Source organism: Nannospalax galili, unplaced genomic scaffold (assembly GCF_000622305.1).
Source record: "Nannospalax galili isolate Female #2095 unplaced genomic scaffold, S.galili_v1.0 scaffold806, whole genome shotgun sequence".
In the NCBI taxonomy this organism is placed as follows: Eukaryota; Metazoa; Chordata; class Mammalia; order Rodentia; family Spalacidae; genus Nannospalax; species Nannospalax galili.
This window is the reverse complement of record NW_008355419.1, coordinates 2,426,263-2,448,859: the sequence shown is the minus strand read 5'-3', so window position 1 is coordinate 2,448,859 and position 22,597 is coordinate 2,426,263. Positions and strand designations below refer to the sequence as shown.

Sequence of the window (22,597 nt, the reverse complement as noted above, 5' to 3'; positions counted from 1 at the left end):
TTAGAGGAACGGTCCCTTCTCGGAGTGAGAACCAGCTTGTGGGAACTCCAAGAAGTCTTGGTTTGGACAGTCTCTCACCCAGTCAGTGCAGAGGGAAACCCAATCCAAGGGGGAAAGTCACGGGGACTCCTGCTCCGGGGCAAGGCAAAGGTCGCTTTTCATTTCTGCACCCCAGAACTAACCTGATCACACTCCCCACAAGGTTGGTGACCCCAATCCAATGCCCATGGGTCTCTGGGGGCACATCCAGCTGCCAGCCTCATCCCAGCCATGGGTTGAATCCAGGGAGTTCACCCTAATCAGGGTGGGGAAGCTTCAGGGAGGATAACAAGGCTTCCCTGCACCTGAGAGCATCAGAGGGTAATATTGGCAGCCCCTGGGGAAGATTCCTAGGCTACCCAAGCCCTGAGCCCAGGAAGAGGCCAGCCCTCCCCCAGCTCCTTCCTGAACAGAGCTGGCAGGATCAGCCTTCAGGGTTGGAGTCTGAGGAAGAGGCAGGAAGGGACCCGTTGGTAGATGTCTCCTCTACAGAGGGGTCACGTGTGGATGCCTGCCGCCCTCCTCCTGCCTCTCCTTCCCCTGAACCGCTAGATGGATGTGTTTCAACAGATTCCGAGCTGATAAAATCTTATTTATCTTCGGCTGTTGACACAGAGCAGTCTAGACTTGCCTGCGCAGATGCGTGTGTTCCGAGGGACTTACAGGAAATACTTTGCCCAGACCTCGTAGTCTGAGCAGCCATCCCTCTCACCGTGGCCCCTCTCCGACTCCTCCTCTCGCCCTCCCTCCTTCCCTCCCTCTCCTTCTCCACCCAGTTCAAGATGGGCCAGGCCTGGCTGGAAGCCCCCTGCCTGGCAGGGCTGGAGCAGGTTGGCGGGTGAGAGGGCGGGAGAGGGCGGGCACGGCACAGGGCTGTTAATTTTCTCGCACTGGCTCTCGGCAGCTGGGTGCCCAGCACAGGCAGGTTTGGGCAGGAGGACAGTGGAGAGGTGATAATAACTTGTCTGTCATTTTCCTAGGACATGTAGCATCTTGCAAACCGCAAATACCGTTAACCAGCTTGGGTGAATCTGTTAGGACAGATTCTGAAAGACGGGCCTGCGGTGGGGGCTTTTATTTTTTTAAATGATTTTTTTTCATAGCCCACTTTTATCTATTTTCCGTGTGTGTGTGTGTGTGTGTGTGTGTGTGTGTTTTCTCTGGGTCTACAGACCCCTTTGAAAATCACCCTGAGGGTCACAGGCTTACACTTCCCCAAAGGCTGATCCAACTCACAGTGTACGGAATATGGGAGGCTCAGATTGATCTCTCAAATCTAGAGGGGCCCAGGTCCACAGCCCTGAGTTGTGGCTGCCCTGTGTTCCTTTCTCCGTGGTGACACCTGCCTAGTACAGGCCCCTCTGTAAGCACATCTTGGCACAATGTACTGCCGTGATCTCCCATTTCTGTGGCTGACAGAGTGCAGCTGAGTATGGGGTGGGCTCTTATACAGGATAGGGAGCCCTCATAGGAGACAGTGCGCGGGGGTCACCCCTTGGGCCTACAGACGGGAACAATACTCGAGTGACAGTCGACCCAGCCTATGTCACAGCTCTCTGATGCCAGGCTGTAGCTGAAGGGCAAGGAGGGTCCACACTGTACGAACCCAGGTCTTTTAAGGTCTCAGGCTTCAGCGCCTGGTCCATCAAGTACACAAGAAACAGACAATGATCATTCCTAAAGAGCTGTGGGCTGGGAATGGGCAGGGGGCACCCAGGGGGAGAAACATGCAGCCTGACTGCTGCCCTGTGTGTGGACAGAGACCATGGACAAGACCTGTTCCTCAGGGAGAGGCCAGGGGCTAGCTGGGGCACCCTCAGGAGCTGGGCAGCCTGCCTCACCATGCCTTTGAGGCAATCCCAAGAAACAGGCAGGAACCATACATTGATGTTCCGGGAGATACTTCACTCCATTATGCCAAGACTGGGGAGCCAGAGGGCCCCAGTGCATAGGGCTTGGGCCTGCTTAGACCCTGCATGGGCAGAGAACCTTCCAGAGGTTTCTGCCGTAGGCTGGGTAGTGAGGGAACATATTGAGACCTATGCCTGAGGGCCTCATAACATCAACCCAGAGAAGAGGGGGAGGGTGTTGGTTGGGAAAGCTGGGAAGCAATGTATAGCTGAGGGGCCTCCATAGAGACTTGGGGACACGGCAGGCCTTGTCCATATTGGTTTCTCAGTAAGGTTCCTGGGTCCACACTGACCCTTCACCGGACCTCCAGTCTGTCTTAGTGACTAAAGCTTTGCTTCCAAAAGCTGCTGGCAGAGTTAGGGTGGATCAGCACCCAGACCTTGAAATACTGTGAAATACATGTATTTGGCAACATCTCTGGTTCTTGGTAAACAGCTCTTAAAAGTCAGGGGATCCTCAAAGTGACAGAGCCTTTTTTTTTTTTCCCCGCTAATAACTAGCTGAAGACTGCTCTCTAGGTATCTTCAGGCCTGAGGCTGGTCCCTGGAAAGATCAAGGCAGGACTTCAGTACCCCACCCCCAGCTTCTCGGGGAGAATCAGGGGGTGAAAGTCGATTGATCCCTGATTAATCATGGTTATATAATGAAGCCTCCGCAAAAGTCCAAATGATAGGACTTGGTCAGTGTCTGTATAGCTGGACCTGTAGAGGTCCCTGGAGACCGTGCTCAGGGAGGGCAGAGCCAGGAGGGCAGGGAAAGTCACACCCCTCCTCCCCCTTGCTCCACGCACCTTCTCCACACACCTCCCTTCGTGTATGTCTCCCTGCATCTTGCCCCTCATCCCATGAGTCTCTTTCCCACATCTCATCCCAAGCTCCCCTCACCCTGCCCACTCATCACTCCCCTACATCTTATGCTACACATCTCTTCATCTGCTTGAGTATCTAGATAAGTGGTTTCCAGAGTCCTGTGAGCCGCTGGAACATACTGACAGCCCCAGAGGACAGAGGTGTCACAAGCAAAGTAATGGCACTTACAGGGGGGCAGCCTTGGAAATGAAGCCCTTCGCCTGGGGGATCAGATGGGACCTCCGGGCAGTCCAGTGTTAGAACAGTCCGGAGTTAAACGATGCCAGTGGTATCGGCTACTGTAGCATTGTTCGCTGTAGGGCGGAGTCTCCACACACTGTAGGGGATCATGGAAGTCTTGGGAGTTTGAATTTGGTTCTGTCCTCTATGGTTAGACCTGCCACATCCATCTGTGGCCCTTTGTCACCACTGGGCTTGACATGTCAGGGACCTGAGATCAGGGTCCAGACAGACTGGCCCTCAACACCTCTGGGTTCTAAGAGGGACCTCAGTGCAAGGACAGACAGGCAGCTCTGGGCTGGCCTTATGTCCCTGGGAGTGAAGAGGCTTTCCTGGTCCTGCTGGGGGCTGTCTCTCCTGTCATCAGGCTGTCAGTGGTGGATGGAGGTTCCCAGGCAGGCAGCTGGTCAGGTGGGGACAGCTGGCTTTGCTGCAGAGATGCTGTGTGATAAGTCTCCTGTCCTTTAGCACCCTTACTCCAGCCCCAGCTCCAGAGGGCCATTGTCATGATGACAATGAGCCTTTCCTGAGACTTCCCTGGGAGCTGCTGCAAGTGCTGTCACCAAGCTCCCTCTGCCCCCAGTCGGTCCATCTAATCTTATTCCAGGACCCAGAGCCCCATCTGGGGACCTTAAGGACAGAGAATGTGACAGGGAAGTAAAGCATTCCCAGAAAACAGCTTCATCTTCATACCCAACCTTCTGCGAGGCTGGTTAACCGATTAGCACATCAGTGATTACAGATGGTTTGGAATGTTGCAGGCCCAGAGCCTAATTGCAATGTGGCTTGGGATCTCTTCAGCCTCCTAAACAGCCATTCCTTGTCCACCTCTGTGTTGGAGCTAACAGATAAAAAACATTTTGGAATGTATCAACAAAACCCTAGCTTCCACTGATCAAAAGGCCAAGCGTCATCAGCTGCACCTGAGGCCTAGAGCAGAGATTCTGTTTCCGGAACCGCCCACCTAACGTTTCCACCAATGTATTTGAAGGATGCCTTGATGTATGACTTTTTTTGTTCCGTTACTATAAAAACGTCATCAAATTGCTTCCACATTGGAACCTGGAATTTGGGGTAACCGGAATCTGTGTTCCCAGCCACGGTCACCCATATCTGGCTCCAGAATAAACCATCTCTCATCCCCTTTAAGGTGAGAGTTGTGTTTTTCATCAACAGTCCACACTGGGTCCCTTTGTCACCCCTTCCTTCCTGACTCAGCCAGCAGCAGACCTGCCTTGTGCCTCGGCCACCCATGGAGCAGCCAGCAGCAGGCAGCTGTGGCCAGTCTCTCCTCTGGCCTCTGGTCGCTGGACTCTAGGAGGAAATGTTTTGGTAAAGGCCCAGGGAATAGGGCTGGGGTGCCACAGGACTGCCCGGCATAGAGCCCCACAGAAAAACCGGCGCCAGCCTGTTCTGTGCACTGCACAGAGGCCCCCTCGGCTGCCAGTGGTGAAGCCCCCACCCTCACCCCAAACACTGGTTTCCACAAGGCAGGATCAGCTACAGCCTTGCCAGAGTGAGAACTGAAGACAGTGTCTGGGATTATAGGACAAGCTGACCCTCCTGCTGTGACCCTTCTGGATACTGACTGACTGACTAGTCCCTTCCTTCAGGACCTGTGGCTTTCCATACATCCTCTGGAGCTGGTGACCGCTGGAGGCCGGGGAGGGAAGTTGAGGACACATGGAGGGGGGTCATTCTTCAGCACTGAAGGCACTAGCCATTGGGATGGAATTCAAGTTTTCACCGAGTTTTGGACATCTTCACTGTAGCCCTGGGGCAAGACTGTTCCAGGGTCTAAATCTCCGAACCCACAGTGAGCATAGCATAGCATAGCATAGCATAGCATAGCATAGCATAGCATAGCATAGCATAGCATAGCATAGCATAGCATAGCATAGCATAGCATAGCGGGAGCCTTCCCTCACACCCACCCCTGAGCCAGGCTGAGCACAGAGCAAGGCCAAGCCCAGCTTCATCTTCCCCAGGCCTGGGAGGCCTCCCCAGATCGTCCTGAACATGGAAAGCACCAAGTGAGCCAACGTGGCATGGGCTTCAGGCGACGCTGCTGAGAGAGGCGGGCACCCACACCAGACATGCTGGGGTGAGCCTGGCGTCCAGGCCACTGAATGTTTGGCCTTATTTGCCAGGCCAACAACTTTTCCAAAGGGCTTCTGTGCCCTCAAATGCACTGTACAGGGCTGGAGAGATGGCTCAGCAGTTAAAAGCACTGGCTACCCACCTGGTGCTAACAATCAACCCTAACCCCAGTTCCAGGGGGATCCGACACCCTCCTCTGGCCTCCATGGGCATTGCACACATGGGTGCACTTACACACATGCAGGCAAAACACATAAAATGAATAAACAGCACGTTTACTGCACAGCCCAGCTGCCGCCTCCCGCCACAATGCCCCAGAGCACCAGGCTCGGCCCACCACTCCGTCCCCACAGATCAGCGGTAGTGACAGAGGCCCCTTCTTTCTAACTCTCAAAGCCCAGAGAACACCACCTCTTAGAAAAGCAACAGCAGAGTTCCCAGGGATGGTTGTGAGCTTGTCTGAGGGGGAGACAGCAGGGCCTGGGCCTCCAGGATGTAGCCAGTGGTTCTGGAGGGACCCATCTATGTACCTTGGGCTTAATTTAGCTTGGCTTCTAAGGGGGATCTGATAAATCCTGAGTGGTTCCCCTATAAACCAACCACCAGCCTGGAGGGGCAGATGCAAAATTCAACTCACTGCTCAGCTATGGTGTTCACCTTGCCTGTGCCCCACACCCTATCTGGCTTCAGTCCACGGTGAACCCTCCTCTACTGGCCTCTCTCCCAGCTATAAAGTGGGATGGTAGAACTGTAGTGGTTGTACATTGTAGGGATCACCATCCTGTCTCCACCCTTTGTTGATGGGTGACCTGTCCTTCACCTGCTCTCTGGGTTCTTCATCTGTAAAGTGGGAAAGGAGGTGTGCTTGTCTACCACAGGGTGAGGGATGGTGCCTGGGGCTCTGTGATGTCATGGCTGTAACCAGTTTGCATTCACAGAACATGAGAAAATGGGGAACTGGGGAACTGGGTTCTACCACCACACTCAGATCAGGTTTCCAGCTGCTCTCTGCAAGGTCTTCCTCAGTGTGCATGGGCTGCTGCAAGAGAGCCTGGGGAAGCATCAGGGAAAGGGGACTGTTCTAGGCTTTCCCAGCATCACGCCGGCCTTCCTGAGTGGAGAGAACAGGGTAGAGAACCACAAGCCACATTCCAGGTCCATACGGCCAAGTCTCTGAAAACGGACAGCTCATAGCATGCAAAGTAGAGCTCTTTCCTCCACAACCCCAAACCTATGGGCTAGAATCCTGTCCCTCAAAGTGGCCTGCTTCACATCCCCTATCAGAACCCTGGAGGTATGTGGTGTGACCACCCAGCCGCCAAGCGCTCTCAGCAACGACTGCTACAGGTGGACTCAGTGGTGCAAGCCTCCAGGCTTGATTTTGTGCCCATTGGGGGACAAAGTTCCTCAGGCCATCAGGAGGATGGAGAGGGGGCAGAGATACCCATTTCGGCAGCAGATACCCAACAGAGACCTAGACAGCTAGCCTACTGGAAGCCCGTCCTCCCTGCAGAGCTGTGTACAATACGAGCAATTGCTGCTATTCCTCCCTAAGTGCTTTTGTTTCCCCTAATAATTCACGTTTCATCTCCACAATAAACATTGTTAGAACTTTTCCCGAGGCTTTAAATACACATAATTGCCCCTGGTGCCAGCAGAAGGTATTAATTCCACTTACGCATTCCATAAACTTTTAGGATAACGCAATTGATACCACAATCATGTTGGGACACCTCCTCTATTCTTCTGCCTTGCAAACCTCCGAGGGGCTGGAAAGTTTGCTCCGAATCCATTAGTGTTGACTCAGCCCCGTCCTCCCCAGGAATCCCTTGTGGAGCCCTTGAGCTTCCCATCCGCCTTCACGTGTTCCTAGGGCTGAGGCTGGTGGGAGGGTGGGTGGGGGCTTGCTCCCAGCACACACACACACACACACACACACACACACATACACACACACACACGGAGGCTAAGGGTAGTTGAGGTTACTCAGGGCCCTGTCCAAGCTATCCATTCATCCACGGTGCTCCAGGGAGCTAGCCAAGCCCTCCCACCTGGGTTTGCCTTCACCATTGGTCTCCCACAGCTGCCTCTCCAGCTGTTACTGTGCCACAGCCTGCCCATGCTAGACCAGGGTTACCATCCACAAGGGCTTTCTCCTGCCTGGCTGCAGTGCCCTGTCTCTAACTCTCGCCAACACTGAAGACAGCCACCTCTCCTGGCAAGGCAAAGTCAGCATGAAGGGGCTGAGTTGGAGCTGGTCAGCAGCTGGATCCCTGTCATCTGACTGCTTGGGTACGAGAAGCCCATGCCTCAACTCCCATAAGGTTCAAGGGCGGTCAGGAAACTGGGTCGAAAGCAACTGTTGTCATTCTTGGCCCATCCCCACCAGTCCACACAGCATCAGTGCCCCCTGAGCACCAAGCCTTTGCTCACAACTACAACGTTTCCCAGAGTCTGTCTCTATTCTGGTCCTGATTGGGTCTTAAAACTGTGCAAGCATGGGCCAGCACATCTGACAAACTTGGGTGTCTATGGGATGCCCCCCCACCCTGCACCAGCCCCAGTCTAAGAAGTCCAATGAGCAGCCTATCTGTCCTTTTCAAGGAGAGGACATCAAGAGACAGAGGAGAGGAGGAGCAGTCCAGGCACAGGCAGACTGGGGACCAGGACACAGGCAGTCAGCTCAGCTCTCACACCCTGCCTGCAGACGCCCACTCCCACAGCGACCCATGTGCCTGTCACTCATACCCAGCTTACAATCTCATACATGCCCAACCCAAAACTCTTTCCTGGCTGATCCACCTGCTTCATAGTCTTCTATGGGGAGCGGGGATGTTATAACCCAGGGAGACCAGCATATGTGTTCATATGCCTGACTACATTTGTTTACATACATGCACACCTATGTGTTCAAATGTGCATATATGTACACTCATGCCACCATGCATGTGGGGACTTATACACATGTATGTCCATTTGCATTTGTGTATGTGTACACACACAAGTGTGTGTGCACTTGTGCATCCACGCATGTGGGACCTTGTGCACATGTATGTTTGCACGTGTATGTGTATACGTATGTGTACATATGTCCTATACACATCCTTGTATTCACATAGGTATATGTACATGCACTACACAAATTCGTGTACCTATGTGTTCATGCATGTGGGGCCTTATGCATGCATGTGTTCATACATGATTCCATGTGCATATATACATTAACATGGATGCCTGTGTGCTTATGTGTATGGGATCTCATGTACAAATGTACATGTGTGTTTACATACAGGCAGGGCCATGAGCCCAGGACCCCAGACCCCTTATTGTGCAAGCAGATCTTCAGGCTGAGGGAAGCTGGTCGGGGCAGGCAGACCCCCCAGGCCTGGAGAGGCTCACAGTGGCCTCAGCAACACCAAAGCCAAAGGCCCCATTAACAGCTGTGGTCGCTTGGAGGCCAGCGAGGGTGTTTTTGCTGATCTGGGAAAAGAACGAAGGCAGCAGTCAATATGGAATTGTACTTGAGAAAAATGTGAATTATCTATCAGTTACCAGCCAGTGGCGTGGCGGGGGCCAAGTGTGGTTCAGTGCAGAGGCCTAGGCAGCAAGTCTGGGCAGTGCCCACACAGTTGGACCCCCAGAGCTGAGAGCTGCTGCCGCCCACCCCTTCCCTCGACAACGAGAAAAGCCCTTGGGTGTCCGCTCCCAGATCGCCAAGGTGCCAAAAATCTCATTATCAATGTCAGTCCCACCTCTACCCCCTGCATGATAGGGCTGGGAGGGGGCCGTGGTGAGCAATAGCATCCTCTCGCCAGAAGGCTTGACTCTGCTGCCCTGGCACCAGATGAAGGCTGGGTTAGGAGGCCGAGCATTCCCCTTGCCCCTGATGTGGCTGGCTAGTCAGGACTGTCTCCACCCGGAGCAACCACTCAGGAGGACAGTTTTGACAGGGCAGCTTTATGCTACATACCTCACAGGGGTGACAGAGACCCTAGGTTGGAGGGGGTAACCAACAGAGAGGGCAGTGCCTGTCTCTCCTGAGGACCAGCTCCAACCATCTGAGACACCCTGAGCCTGCAGACACGGCAGAGACCTTGCCAACATCCTCAGGCAAAGAGGAGGCAACCCCACAAGCAGCAGCCAGGGTTTTGAGAACTTCCCCCAGACATCGCCATCCACACAGACCTTGATGGCAGACTTCCCTTCACCTTCAGAGGGGAAGAAGGACTTGGGGATGTATTGACAGTACAGGAGCAGTGCTATGTCTCCTGGGCTTCCTGGAGCAGTGCTGTGTCTCCCGGTCACTAGAGGTATTCCTGTGTCTCCTGGGCTTCCTGGCCTGACCCCAGGTCATTTAGTAGGAGGGGCAGGAGGGTCTAGAGTTCCCCCTCCAGCTACAGGCAGTACAGGAAGACCAACTTCAGGAGACCCGAGCCGGATGGCTCCCTCATCTCCACTGTCCCAATACAGGTGTAAGAGCTGCTTACTATACCAGAACCATCTCAGACCCTCGCCACCTTTTGGTCAGCATGGAGCAATCATTTGCAGATGGGGCAATGGAGCACAAGGCCAGGGTCTGCAGTAACTGGCTGCTGGGGTCAGGAATCCCTGGACAAAGTGTCACAGTCATCCAGCCCCTCTTGGTCCACTGGAACCCATCAGAGCCCCAGGAGCTGGGTTGAGTCTTCCCATAAGGATGGGCCAGCAGCTGGGGAGCGCACCATGAGAAACAACCAGAAGCACCTGTAGGAAGGCCCAGACCCAGGCCAACTAGACCAACCATCTGTGGCCACCGGCAAGATCAGGCCAGACCACCAGCTCTGCCCAGCTCTCCAGCTCCTACAAAGCATGGGAAAGCCATGGCCAACAGGGCTCTGGGTGGCAGGGACAATCTTGGGACCTGTTTTTTTGTTTGTTTGTTTTGGTCTTTTTGAGACAAGGTCTCTGTGTATCCCCAACTGGCCTCGAACTCAGTATGTAGACCAGTCTGGCCTTGAACTTACAGAGATCCACCTGCCCCTGCCTTCCGAGTGCTGGGATTAAGGGCATATGCCACCATGCCCGGCTAGTACCTGGTTTTTAAAACAGATGAGCCTTGGGTAGGGGATTGCTCCATTTCAGCGTCCCCCAAGGAGGGCATGAGATAGACTCTGCACTACACAGACCTCCCCATCTCTAGCTCCAGTTGTTCCCTAGAGAGGGTGGATGATGAAGATGCCGCTCGGTGGGCTGGACCTGTATGTCCTGTAGCCCTGGACAGGGCAGGCTTTCCAATCCCATCTTTAGCTGGCCATGGAGACCTGGAAGATCCTGGGACTGCCCTTTCTACCCAATACCCTGTATGCCCTGTACGCCCTGCACTTGCAGGCCAGAGTCCCCAAAGCCTCACCAGGCACTTCCTGTAGCCTTTTTTCCCACAGCAGTCTAGACCTGGATGCTCGGTGGTTAGGAATGCTCATGGCAGTAGTGACCATGCCCCGAGCCCAGTGCCACACTTACTTACTAGCTGTATAACTCTGAGTAAGCTGCTTGCCCTCCTCATACCTCAGCTACCCTAGCTGTACAATGGGAACAAGCACAGACCCAACCATGGGCAAGTCAAAGCACTTAGCAGCAAGTGTGCACGTGGGATGTTGTCAACATTGGCCAATTCCCAGCCAGCCACAGGCCAGACTGTTCCTAGAGGCACAGGAGTGAGGACCCAAGCCCTCAGCTCTGTGCTTACACACCTGGCCATCCCATCCCAAGTCAATAATCAGAGATGTGAAGGCAAAGCCCAAACCCACAACCAGTAGTCAGCCACGCTGCGTGAAGGCAGCCCTCTGAGAGCCCCTGTCAGGGAGGAAGGATCATGACTCTCAGCAGAAGTAAGTGCCAGGCTCTGCTCAGAAAGGAAAAGCTGCCCCATCTCCCTGCCCCATGAGCCTCACTGGTTACAACACCTCTGACCTTTCTGGGACCCTGCCTCTGGGAGGCTGACTGGATCTGGACACACGTCCGAGGGGTGGGCACACCCACACTGCCCAGCCCCAGGACCCGCCTCCTACTCAATGCTCCTCCTGGCTCAGGCCAGGTGGAAACCCCTTGTGGACAGCGTGTGGACGCAGCCCTTGCCGGTGTCCCATCCTGCCACCCTCCAGATGCCCGCTGGCAACAGGACCACTCACCGTCCAGGTAGCTGACTTGGCTGTGCTCGACTGTTGGAAGGTGACCTCGAAGTGGTGGGGGCCAGGGTAGTCAGTGTTGGAGGGGATGACAGGAGCTGGAGACATGGTATCGAAGGTGGAGCTGGGCTGCGAGTAGGGAGAGTGGGTGGGCGCACTGGTGGCGTGCTCCGGGGTGTAGGGGCTGGCTGGGGCCGCGCGGCTGCCCATCTGGTCCATGGCGCTGCTGAACAAATTGAGCTGGGCCTGGCGCGGAAGGGGGAGGAGGGAGGGGAGAAACACTCGTTGGGCTGAGGGTGGAAGCCCCAGCTCTAGCTCCTGTCCCGTTCAGGGAGGTGTCTTGTTACAGGAGCCTTAAAGGGCCAGCCGGCTCCAAGTCATCCCAAATATTTCCTGGGGCCCCCACCCCATCCCAACAGGCCACTACTTGTGTTGGGATAAACTCACATATTCACCTCTCCTGCCTGCCCCTCTCCGTCTGCCTCCTGGCTGCCAGGGCTTCTGGGATCCACCCAGACACTTGCAAGGTGGACTAGGGCTTTGCAGACCTGGAGCAGAGCTGGCTAGTTGGGGAAGCTCTCAGCCTGACACCCGACATTCTCAGGGCAGCGGTGGGATGGGGGTCTCACTGCACTTTCCTAATCAAATCTCAAAGTCTAGACAGGCTGCCTGAGTTCTGGTGCCCTGGGGAGGTAAAATGCGACCCCCTAGGTCCAGCCCTTGAGGTGATGTTAGAGGTGGGGCTGCATATCAGTCCCCAAAGGTCCAGATGGCCTTCTTTAAGCTGTTTGCCTTATCTCCATTACAATGGCTTTATCTCCATTACAATGGCCTCCATTACAATGGCCTCCACTCCCACCAAGTTGGCCGGCTCCACCCCAGGATCCCTGCTGGTTCTCAGGGCTAGCCTAGGTAGTAGCCTAGCCTTTTCCCTGGAGCACACACCTGAGGAACTTGAACTCAGTGAGTCTCCATGGGGGTCACCATCCATGAGACCCCAGGATAGATGAGCCTCCCCCAGGAGCTTCAGGGAGGCCCCACCCACACCTCCATACCTTTGGTGTCTCAGCAGATCTGAGCTGGAGGACAATCCAGCCCAAATCTGGAGGCATCAAGCAGGAAGGGTTTGGGAGGCTAGCCCCCAATGGCTGATGCTGACCAGAGTGGGTCCCTAGTTGCAGGTGCTTAAACATTCCTTCTCTGTGCTGGGGAAACTTTCTGCAAAGTCAGTCCTCCATAGGGCCTGGGGGTGGGGGGGAAGCACGGCCTTTGTTCCCACTTCGCACTGAGGCTGTGAGGGGAAATAACTCCCTGGATGATGCAGCAGGCTAGCAGAGACTGGATGGATGGGGAAGACCTGGGATCTCAGACAGTGGGGGATAGGGCATCCCCTTTACCCTGTTCCCTTCTTCACAACTGGAACCCTGTCACATACGCCCCCTCCCACCAGTCTGCCTCCTCTAAGCCCTGAAATAATAAGTGTTCTTAGACAAGGAGGAAGGTCCAGACCCAGGGCCTGTGCTGGACAGCGCTGCACACCACGGCTCTCCCACCTGGACTATGGGGAAGCTGTGCTCAGCTTAACAACTTGTGATACCAACACCCCATGGATCCACTGTGCCTCCTTGACGAGGGTCCTAGACTTAGGCCAGAGTCCAGGCCAACACTAGGTGCTACACAGAGGATGGAGGGAGGGTCCTGCCCAGCATCAGCTCAGGGGACAATGGAGGGGATTGAGTGGAGACGGGACAGGTAGCAGGTTCTGGTGCTTACCACCGCTGTGGCCACTGCACCCAGGGTCTCTGAGGACCCGGGCAGGGATTTTCTTGGAGACGCCATCCCTGAGACACTGGGACAGTAGAGCTGAACCAATGTCTAAGCTCCACCCTCTCCCCATTGCTCAGGGTCCCACCATAAGGGCTTGGTTGCGAAGACCTTGTCGGGAGGACTCAGCCAAAGCTTCCACAGTATAGAACCATCCAGCTATCCACTGAGGGGCAGAGTGCTCTGCAGGAGAGACCCTGCCCCCTGCTCCACCACGGAGTCCTCCTTTTGTTCCTGGACAGGCTCCCACACCTCCTAACTTCCTATGCCACAGGACACCAGGGTCCCCCAACAGACAAGTGGACAAACAGGTTAGATATCACTGTCCACACGGTGTACTACTTATGATAACACAACAATGACGTGCATGGAATTTGGAACTTTGTGCTCAGCAGACACAAGATGGGGATCCCTGTAGGCGAATGCCCAAAAGAGGCACAGCCAGAGGCAAAGGCAGAACCAGGGGTGCTGGGCTGCAGGAAATAGAGGGGCTGAGGCAGAGCTTCTCTCTTGTGGGGTGGAAATGTCCTGGTAAGGGTTGCACACATCTGTCCACAGACTATAATGGCTGGACTGCAAAGTCTATGTGTTTCGTTTGCTTGCTTTATTTTTTTTTTTTTAATATTCTATTATCTGGGCTGGAGAGGTGGCTCAGCAGTTAAGAGCACTGACCGTTCTTGCATAAGACTCAGGTTCGAATCCCAGCACCCACATGGCGGCTAACAACTGTTCGTAACTCCAGTTCCAGGGGATCCGACAGCCTCTTCTGTCCTCTGTGGGCATTGAACAACACGGGTGCACTTACCTACATGCAGGAAATGTATGCATATACATTAAAAAAAATTCTATTACTTTTATTTTATGTATATGAGTGTAAGGCCTGCATGTAGGTGGGTGCACCCGTGTCCTGCAATGCCTGTGGAGGTCAGAGGAGGGCATTGGATCCTCTGGAACTGGAGTTAAGCATAGTTGTTAGCTGCCATGTGGGTGCTGGGAATTGAACCCAGGTCCTCTGCAAGAGCAGCCAGTGCTCTTAACTGCTGAGCCACCTCTCCAGCTCCGATTTATTACTTTTATATTTTAAGACAGGATCTCATGTAGCCCAAACTAGCCTGGAACTTACTATGTGGAAGGATGACCTTGAACTCGTGACCTTGCATCCATCTCCTGAATGCTGGGATTCTAGGCATACACCAACCATGCTCAGTTTATACAGTGCTCGGACTTGAACCCAGAAGCTCATGCATGCTAAACAAACACTCTACCACCCGAGGTCCATCTCCATCTAGACTGTATGTTTTAAACAGGTGAACTGTACGGTGTATAAATTATACTGTAATAAAGCTGTCCAAAATCAGGGAAGAATCTGACCCTAACCTCTTTCAGCTCCAAGGCTATTTGAGGGGGACATGGAATGTGACAGCTGCCCCTCTCAGAAAGAGGCAGTTCACAAGCCTCCCAATTTGTGAGGAGACCCCACCCCATCCCAATAGCTGACAACAGGCCCTTGGCAGAAAGGTCACCGTCCTATTCCCGCTGCCTACATAGGAGTTTGGTGACGGAAGACATAAGGGCAGAACTGTGATTGGCCCAGCAAAGACCCCACCCAAGCACCTTGCAGACTCCTCCACGGCCCAACAGGCTTCCAAGGCCTCTGACCCTAGTTCCACCTCCCATGTCCAAGCTTTGACCTTGGTCCTTGTCACACTTCCTTAGTTCAGAGGAGCTAGCCACAGTCCAAGAGATAAAGTCAGATACCATAGAGAGAAGGTCAAACACCACAGGGAGAAGGTCGGATGCCTCCTTCATAGTCCTGTGGCCACACACTAAGATAAAGCTATCTTGAGAGGAGCAAATTAGTAATTACCTTCACCTGTTCCTTCCAGCTGTTTTGTTTTGCAGCGATGGGGTTTGACACAGACCAGGGAAGGGCTCCACCACTGAGCCTCAGCTCTGGACCCCTTTTCACCTTATTAATGTGGATATGGAAGTTCAACACTCCATACGTGGTTCACGTTCTACGCCCGTCACTCAGTGTTCGTGAGGGATCAGGTGTAGCGCCCCCATGGCCACCCTTACAGACAAGGGCATAATATTTGTACAGAGCTTACATACCTTCTCCCGTACATGGTCAACCACTTAGATGGCTCACTATACCCAACACACTGCATGTGCTGTGCAGTCATTGGAATGCATTGCTCAAGAAATAAAGAAAAAGGAAGGTCTGAACATGCTCAGTATAAACGCAATTTCCCCCCAAATATTCTGGATCCCTATTCATTAGAGTTTATGGTTACAGAACCTACAGGCACAGGGATCCAACACACAAAGAGGATCCCACAGACAAAGTGGATCCCACAGACTCAGAAAATCCTATCGATAGAGGGATCCCACAGACAGACGCTGAGGAGCCCTTAGAGATAGAGGATCACACAGTACAAAAGATCCCATGGACACAGAATGTCACACAGATGATAAGGATCACACAGACAAAAGAATCCCACAGATACAAAGGATCCCACAAATAAGATCCAAGAGACTCAGGAAGTCTCGTAGATACAGGGATCCCACAGACACGGAGGATCCAACAGACACAGGACCTCACACAAGGGACCCCACTGGATCCCACTGATACAGAGGATCCCACAGACATGGAGGATCCAACAGACACAGGACCTCACACAAGGGACCCCACTGGATCCCACTGACTCAGGATCCCCCTACTGCGTCCCCTGAGTTTGGTGCACCAGTGTTCAGAATGGTTGCTTAAGATACTTCCTTTCAGAGCAAATGAGCAGAGGAATGAGGAATGAATAAACGCAATGGAAATGGGAACATGGCGACCACCGTCTGTAGTGGTCAGGACGACAGCTGTCTTGGCCGTTGGCTGCCCGGGAATGAGGAGAGATGAACTGAGATCATCTACCCTGTCTCTCCTGTCTTCCAGGGGAGCCCTGGCCCTCAGGGAAGGGCTTCCCTTGTTGTGTTTGGGATCTTGGCCAGGGCTCCAGGGCCTCTTCCTCCCTACCACCTTTGGTTCAACATCTACCTAGCAAAGAGCTATAGGAAGGGAGGTCAGGACAATGGCAGTGGGCAAAGGCAGCCCCCACCCTTGCCCTACCCCTGATGGGCGAGGAGCCCAGTCTTCCTTGCTCAGAAGCAGGGTACAGGCCCATGGCAGTGAGGTTCATATTTTAACTTGTCCACATTCTTCAATGATTAGAGGTGGGTGCCAAGGACTTAGTCACCAAACCAAAGGAACAGTGATAACATCTCTATGGAGCGCTCTATAAGAAGACCAACACACTTTCAGGAGGAGTCAGGCCTCTAGCACAGAGTACAGACACTGGCTGGCATGGCAAACCTAAGGCCCTCTCACAGAAGCCCGCCTCTAAAGACTGCCTGGGGCACTGGGCCGGCGGGTAGACCAACCTGTCCCCATATCTAGTGAATGCTGTCCCTTGCGCGCCTGCTCGTTTCCTGCATCCCCAGGGACATCGTCCACTCACTCACAGTGTGGTCATAGTGTCTCTCACACCTTCAGAAGATGGCAGAGACCCTATTAATGGTAAAATGGGGGGACCTTCTGTATAGGGACTCCCCCCCAGGCTCAGAGAAAACTCTCTCCTGCTTTCTCATTGCTCAGCCTGGCCCTTGTTTCTGCCTCCATTAGGGTGCTGCAATGGGGAGGGCCAGGGAGGCCTACGCGGGCCCACACGGAAGCATAGGGGTCCCCTAGAACCGGAGGCCCCCGGAAGCCCAAGAAAGGCCCTTTCGCCCCGAGGGAAGAACCTGGGTAAAACCCGGACTTTTTTGGTTTGTTTTGCTTTCACTGAGAACTCCAAGATAATGGGCTAATTAGGACATGCCTGGCCCTGGGCGGCCCACATGTGCCTACATGTGCATGTGGGGCTCCTGGGCATGACCTGACGAGGCTGTGAGGAGCAAGGGGGCCATGGGACCGGCAGGTGGTCTGTCCTCCAGTGTCCAGCCCACCAGGGCACAGGCTCCATGGGAGACTCCAAGGGCCAGGATGAGGAACGAGGGTTCTGCAGGGGGATGGGGGCTTGAGGAGAGCACAGGCCTTCCCCATCTGTGTGTCTCATGCCAGACCTTGTCCAGAGGGGGCAGGACTGTCCAGCAATCCCCCAGGTCACTTCCCACAGCCCCTCACCTATTTTTGGAGACTCAGTAGAGGGTCAGACCTGTCCTGGGCTCAGGTCGCTGGGGGATCTCTGAGAGCTCTACCCTCTACAGATCAGGCCAGGGTTTTTCCCAAGGGTCCATCATCTCTCAGCCTCAGAGGCCCAACATGCAGACCTGCTGGGAGCCTCCCAGTCATGCCAGCTGGAAGCAGGGCCATAAAGTCTCCTGCTCTCTGTCCTTAGCCAGGCTGAGGGTTCAGTTCAGTTCCCACACATTATTTCCTTTGATCCCTCCAAGCCCAGGGGTGACAGCAAGCTGATGACCTTGCCCTACAGAGGAGAGCCACAAAACACAGGACATCCACAACTGGACCCCAGCTCTGGCAATCCCCAGCTGGTGGAGAGCTAAAGGTCCTGCCTACCCTAAGCAACAGGAGGAGGAGTGAAGGCTGGAGCTCAGTGCAGCCCCACAGACTCCATCCAATTCCCCAGCAATTCTCTCTTAGCTAAACTGGGGTAGGAGTACAGATACAGGGTGAGCACTGTGTCCTTGGGGGACAGAAGCAAGAGACGGGTAAGAGAACAGGGCTGGGCAGGGCTCCACATGCCTGGGCCTCTACCTTCTCTTCTGCATCGTGGGAATGAATCCACACATAACTTGTAGGATGTCTGTGGGGAGGGGAAGGAGGTCCAAAACCATGGGACCGATGGTTGTTCAAGAGCAGTGACCCTGGTCCAGCCACCAGGAAACCGGCTCCTTCGTCTTGAAGCATCTCATGCTACAGGTGTAAAGCCCAACGAGAAAGGGACAGAGCTAGCTGCCCCATGAGGAGCAGAGACAGGACCCAGGTCTATGCACTCAGAGGGCGGCTGAGCAGGGACAGGGGTCTCCACAGGAGACAGGCCCACTGTCTCTGGGCTATGATTGGGTCTCTCTCATTCTTGTCCTGCTGACACCCAGCACAGAACTGGATGTTCAGGAATCCTGAGGTGAAGGAAACTGACTCTGAAATTCCCAAATGGAGCCACTGTCCGATGATTCCAAGCTTCTGGCCTTCAGGGGCCTCTGATGGAAGTGGCCATGCATGTGTGATTTCTGTTCCTGTTGGTCACAGATGGTGCCCTGGACTAGAGTAAGGGCAGGGACTCCTTCGTCCATCCCGTCCTCCCCACAAGTCACTGTCCTGACCATCCAAGGAAGCCTCACTTTCCTTGAGATCACTCACAAGTGAAAGTTAGATTCCGTGGTTTTACATTTAAAAATATACAAGTCACAAGTTAACCGCTAAAAACTTGTAAACCATTTTAATTGATCTGTTCTAAGACATAAAATGGAAAATGAATGGCTGTTTAAAGTCTGAGAGCAGGTCCCATCCCCACCCAGGCCCTTCACTGTCCAGCATCCACAACAGCCTCTGTCAAGAGTCCAGGACAGCAAGATGGACCATGAGGGGGAACGACCACACCCAGGGCTTAGCAACAAAGGATAAACACGTGCTTCAGCACTGCACAACGTATTTTCCAGAATAGTGATTAGAGGGGCTGGAGAGATGGCTCACCAGTTAAGAGCACTGGCTGCTCTTGCAGAGGACCCAGGTTCAATTCCCAGCACCCACATGGCAGCTAGCAGCCATCTGTAACTCCAGTTCCAGGGGATCTGATGCCCTCTTTTGACCTCCATGGGCATTGCACAACGCAGGTGCACTTACATACAGGCAGGCAATATACTCATACACATAAAATAAAGATAAATAAATAAAAATTTAAAAGCCCTCCTGTAAAGCTTAACGCCTAATGTCAAATTTAAGTGCAAAGGCCCAGGGTCCAGGCTGCTACCACGGCTCGTCTTGGCCTCAGCCTGCCAGACTCACGTCCTGGAAACCTTGTGCTCTCCAGCTGCCCCAGTGTTCATGGCTTCCTCACTTCTCTGGGTAACATGTACCCCAGCTGAGTTACCTCCTGCCTCCCTCACCTGTTCACACAGAACCCTGGATCTTCTTCACGTGACCTCTCTGAGGGGTGATGACACTGAGGGTCTCAGAAGTCAGTATACATAGAGGAATGAGATTAGAGAGTGGTATGGGGGTCACAGGGGTGTCAACGGCTGACCAGGCTCCCTCCCCGCTCTGCTGTCCCAGAGGGGCACAGGCTCTGGGCCCTGCTGCTGGTGTGCTTCTGAGAAGGGCTCCCTGCTGAAGCTTCCAGGTCTCTGTGGATGAAAGAAACTAAAGTCCACTAACTGAAGCGGCCAATCAGTCCCTGATTCTCAGCCACCAGCCAGAGGCTTGCCCACCTGCCTAGGAGGAAAATCCCTTCATGCCAGCCACATGCTGAGCCCACACCTGCTCTGACAGTCCACCTGGTCTTGGCCAGCTTCTCTCCTCAGCCAGGATCTCAAGGCTGAGACCAAAGTGCGCAGCATGAGAGGCCGCTGCAGTGGTGTCAAGGTCATCGTTCCCCTCCCGCTCTCTGAAATTCTCTGAGGTGCACAGACAATCAGGGAGCCAAAGCCATGGTGACCTCAGGGGTAGAGGACCTTGTTTAAGCTTCCATCTTCCTTCCTCCTTCCCTCCTCTATGAAAGAAACTAAAGTCCACTAACTGAAGCGGCCAATCAGTCCCTGATTCTCAGCCACCAGCCAGAGGCTTGCCCACCTGCCTAGGAGGAAAATCCCTTCATGCCAGCCACATGCTGAGCCCACACCTGCTCTGACAGTCCACCTGGTCTTGGCCAGCTTCTCTCCTCAGCCAGGATCTCAAGGCTGAGACCAAAGTGCGCAGCATGAGAGGCCGCTGCAGTGGTGTCAAGGTCATCGTTCCCCTCCCGCTCTCTGAAATTCTCTGAGGTGCACAGACAATCAGGGAGCCAAAGCCATGGTGACCTCAGGGGTAGAGGACCTTGTTTAAGCTTCCATCTTCCTTCCTCCTTCCCTCCTCTCTCCCTCCCTCCTTCCCTCCCTCCTTCCCCCTCCTTCCCTTCCTTCCTCCCTTTCTTGGTCTTCCTCTCCTCCCTTCCCCCTCCCTATCCCTTTCCCTCCCTTCCTTTTGCAAACCTTGCTGAGCTCCAGCCTCAGGCAGGCAGTCCGCACTGGCCTCATGGAGGGCTCCCCCTAACCCCTCTCCCACACACCACTCCATGCTCAAACCTCCATCTGGACTCTGACTTGGAGCTCTCTACTGCCGGACCCTTTGCCTGTCAGCTCCATTTTCCAGATCCTCTCGGGGCCCCTTCCTGCCTCCTCTGAAAAGCTCGGCCAGGCTAGCCCTCCTAGCAGGTCACTGGGAGCTGAGACCGGAAGAGTCCACATCTGCACCTCCCGGATCTCCAGCTGACACATCCCTCTGTGTCCAAGAAGCTGCTAGGGCAGGACCCAATGGTGGCCTTGAACTGGGCAGGGAGTCAGAAGACCTGGGTCCCAGCCTAGCTTTGCCACAGGCTATGTGTCCCCTTCCTTGTGCAAGACAGGGGGATTGGGATCCACCCTGACTTCCTCACAGGAGCACTTGGGATAGGAACAGGTGTGAGGGAGGGGCTGCCAGAGCCCCAGACGCTCTGGTCCCTCTCAGACTCCTCTGAGCTGCCGCCACTGCTTCCCTTTGCAGTGCTCCCTTCTCAGTGCAAGGTCCCAGCCCTGGCGCTGCTCACTTTAGTGGGAGCTAGTTCTCTTGTCCTCTGGCCCTTTTCTGCTCCCCGATTAGGGCAGCAACTCCAGGTAGAGGCCTGGAGTGTGTTTACTTGTCCAGCACATGCATGCACACAGTGACCCCGACCATAGTTGCTACCATGAGGGTCTCAGGGGTCTGCAGACCTGTTCACCCTCAGGCTTCTACCCTGTGCCTCCAGGTAAGTGTTACACCCATCCTCTGACCCCAGCACTGAGGGATGGGGAGTCAGGGTCCCCTGCTTCCAGAACACCAGCCAAAGCTGTGTGGATTCTTCTAAGGGTAAGAAAGCCTCAAAAACTCTGGTCTTCTCCCGTGGGCATGTCTGAGCCTGGGTGCAGCTCGCCTGGGGTTAGTGACTGACAGCAGCCTGGCCCTGCAGAGACAGCCATCCTTCCCGCCTGCGTGCTCGCTGGAGACCTCCAACCCGCCGGTGTTTCCCACAGTCTCCCCGAGCCTGTGATTAAACGGACGGAAATGCCAACAAGACATGACTTGTGCATGGGGGGAATGGCTGCCTCCCTGGAGGTATGCGCGCGGCACCCTCTTTTTACCCGCCAAGGCAAGGCCGTGCCCAGTCCCATGCCAGGGCTATGTGGAACTTTCCACACCTCATGCTTGGGAAATGTGCCCCCCAAAGTTCCACTTAGCTGCCTAGGCATGTGTCTGCAGGACTCATCGTGAAGCCCAGGTCACCCCTGTCCTGCCTCCACTTAGCCTGGTGCAGTGGTCCTGGTCCCCCGAGTGTCACAGAGCAAAGCATCCTTTGTAACCTCCAGGCTGTCCCCCAACCCTTTGGCTCAGTCCATGAACAGTAGTGGTTTACAGGATTTCTTTAATCATCTGACTATGTCCCCAAGACCCTGGGTGGGGGCAGCTCCCTGGAACAATGTGGGAGGAGGCACACCAATGCAGACATAGGAGTTCAACATCCTATGTCTGTGCATGCCCCGTCGTCCATCTGTCTTCTCTGTTCATGGGACCCTGCCTATGCCAACTAAGGACAACCTGGGGCTAGTCAGCAAGGACCCTCCAGGCCCTTCCCAGAGCTCAGGTCAGTGAGGAACAGAGGATGAGCATCTGAACGGATAAATTAGATTGTGACAAGGGGGGAGGGCCCAAGTGCGGTTCCTGTGATGGCCCAGAATGAGATGGTAACCTTGGCTTGGGTGGGACTCCAGGGAGGACAAGGTGGCCCAGCAGGAGGCTGAGGATAGAAGTGGCCCATCTACTCAAAGCACCTTAGCCCTGCTCACACCCTCCCTTGGTAGGGGGCCCTGAGTTCTCTTCCGGTTGAGCAAGCCAGCTGACCAGCCAACCAACGCAGGGGCTCCAGGAAGTGAGGGGGAATACCACCAGGCCAGGGGGCAAGAACAGGTGTCCAGTTGGAGGGGGGGCTCTGGGAAAGTCAAGGGCTGTTGGGGCTTCTAGCCTGCAGGAAACAACCCACCTGAACATCTTTCAGGACCTGGCCTGATTCTAGGCGTGGAGTCAGGGAAAGGGCCCCAGCCAGAGGAAGAATAAAGGTAAGTACTGCAGGAGGTAGACGTCGCAGGAGAGGTGGTCAGAGGGGCATAGCCCTCTGGGTTCAGCAGAGAGGGTCACAGCCCAGGTCTCCAAGGACCCCCTGTTTAGTTGTGGAGGACAGCTGACAGGAAGAACAG

At 54.4% G+C, this 22,597-nt stretch overlaps 1 protein-coding gene across 5 annotated transcripts in view; it reads right to left on the bottom strand.

Moving 5' to 3' along the window:
• Window positions 1–22,597, bottom strand: part of Tp73 (tumor protein p73) — a 91,951-nt gene that overhangs the window by 12,976 nt on the left and 56,378 nt on the right. For all 5 annotated transcript variants that reach the window (XM_008852667.3, XM_029555832.1, XM_029555833.1 and 2 more), the window contains one exon: window positions 11,306–11,548. In XM_008852667.3, the coding sequence (XP_008850889.1) occupies window positions 11,306–11,548 (243 nt within the window). The remainder of the gene's footprint in view (window positions 1–11,305; window positions 11,549–22,597) is intronic.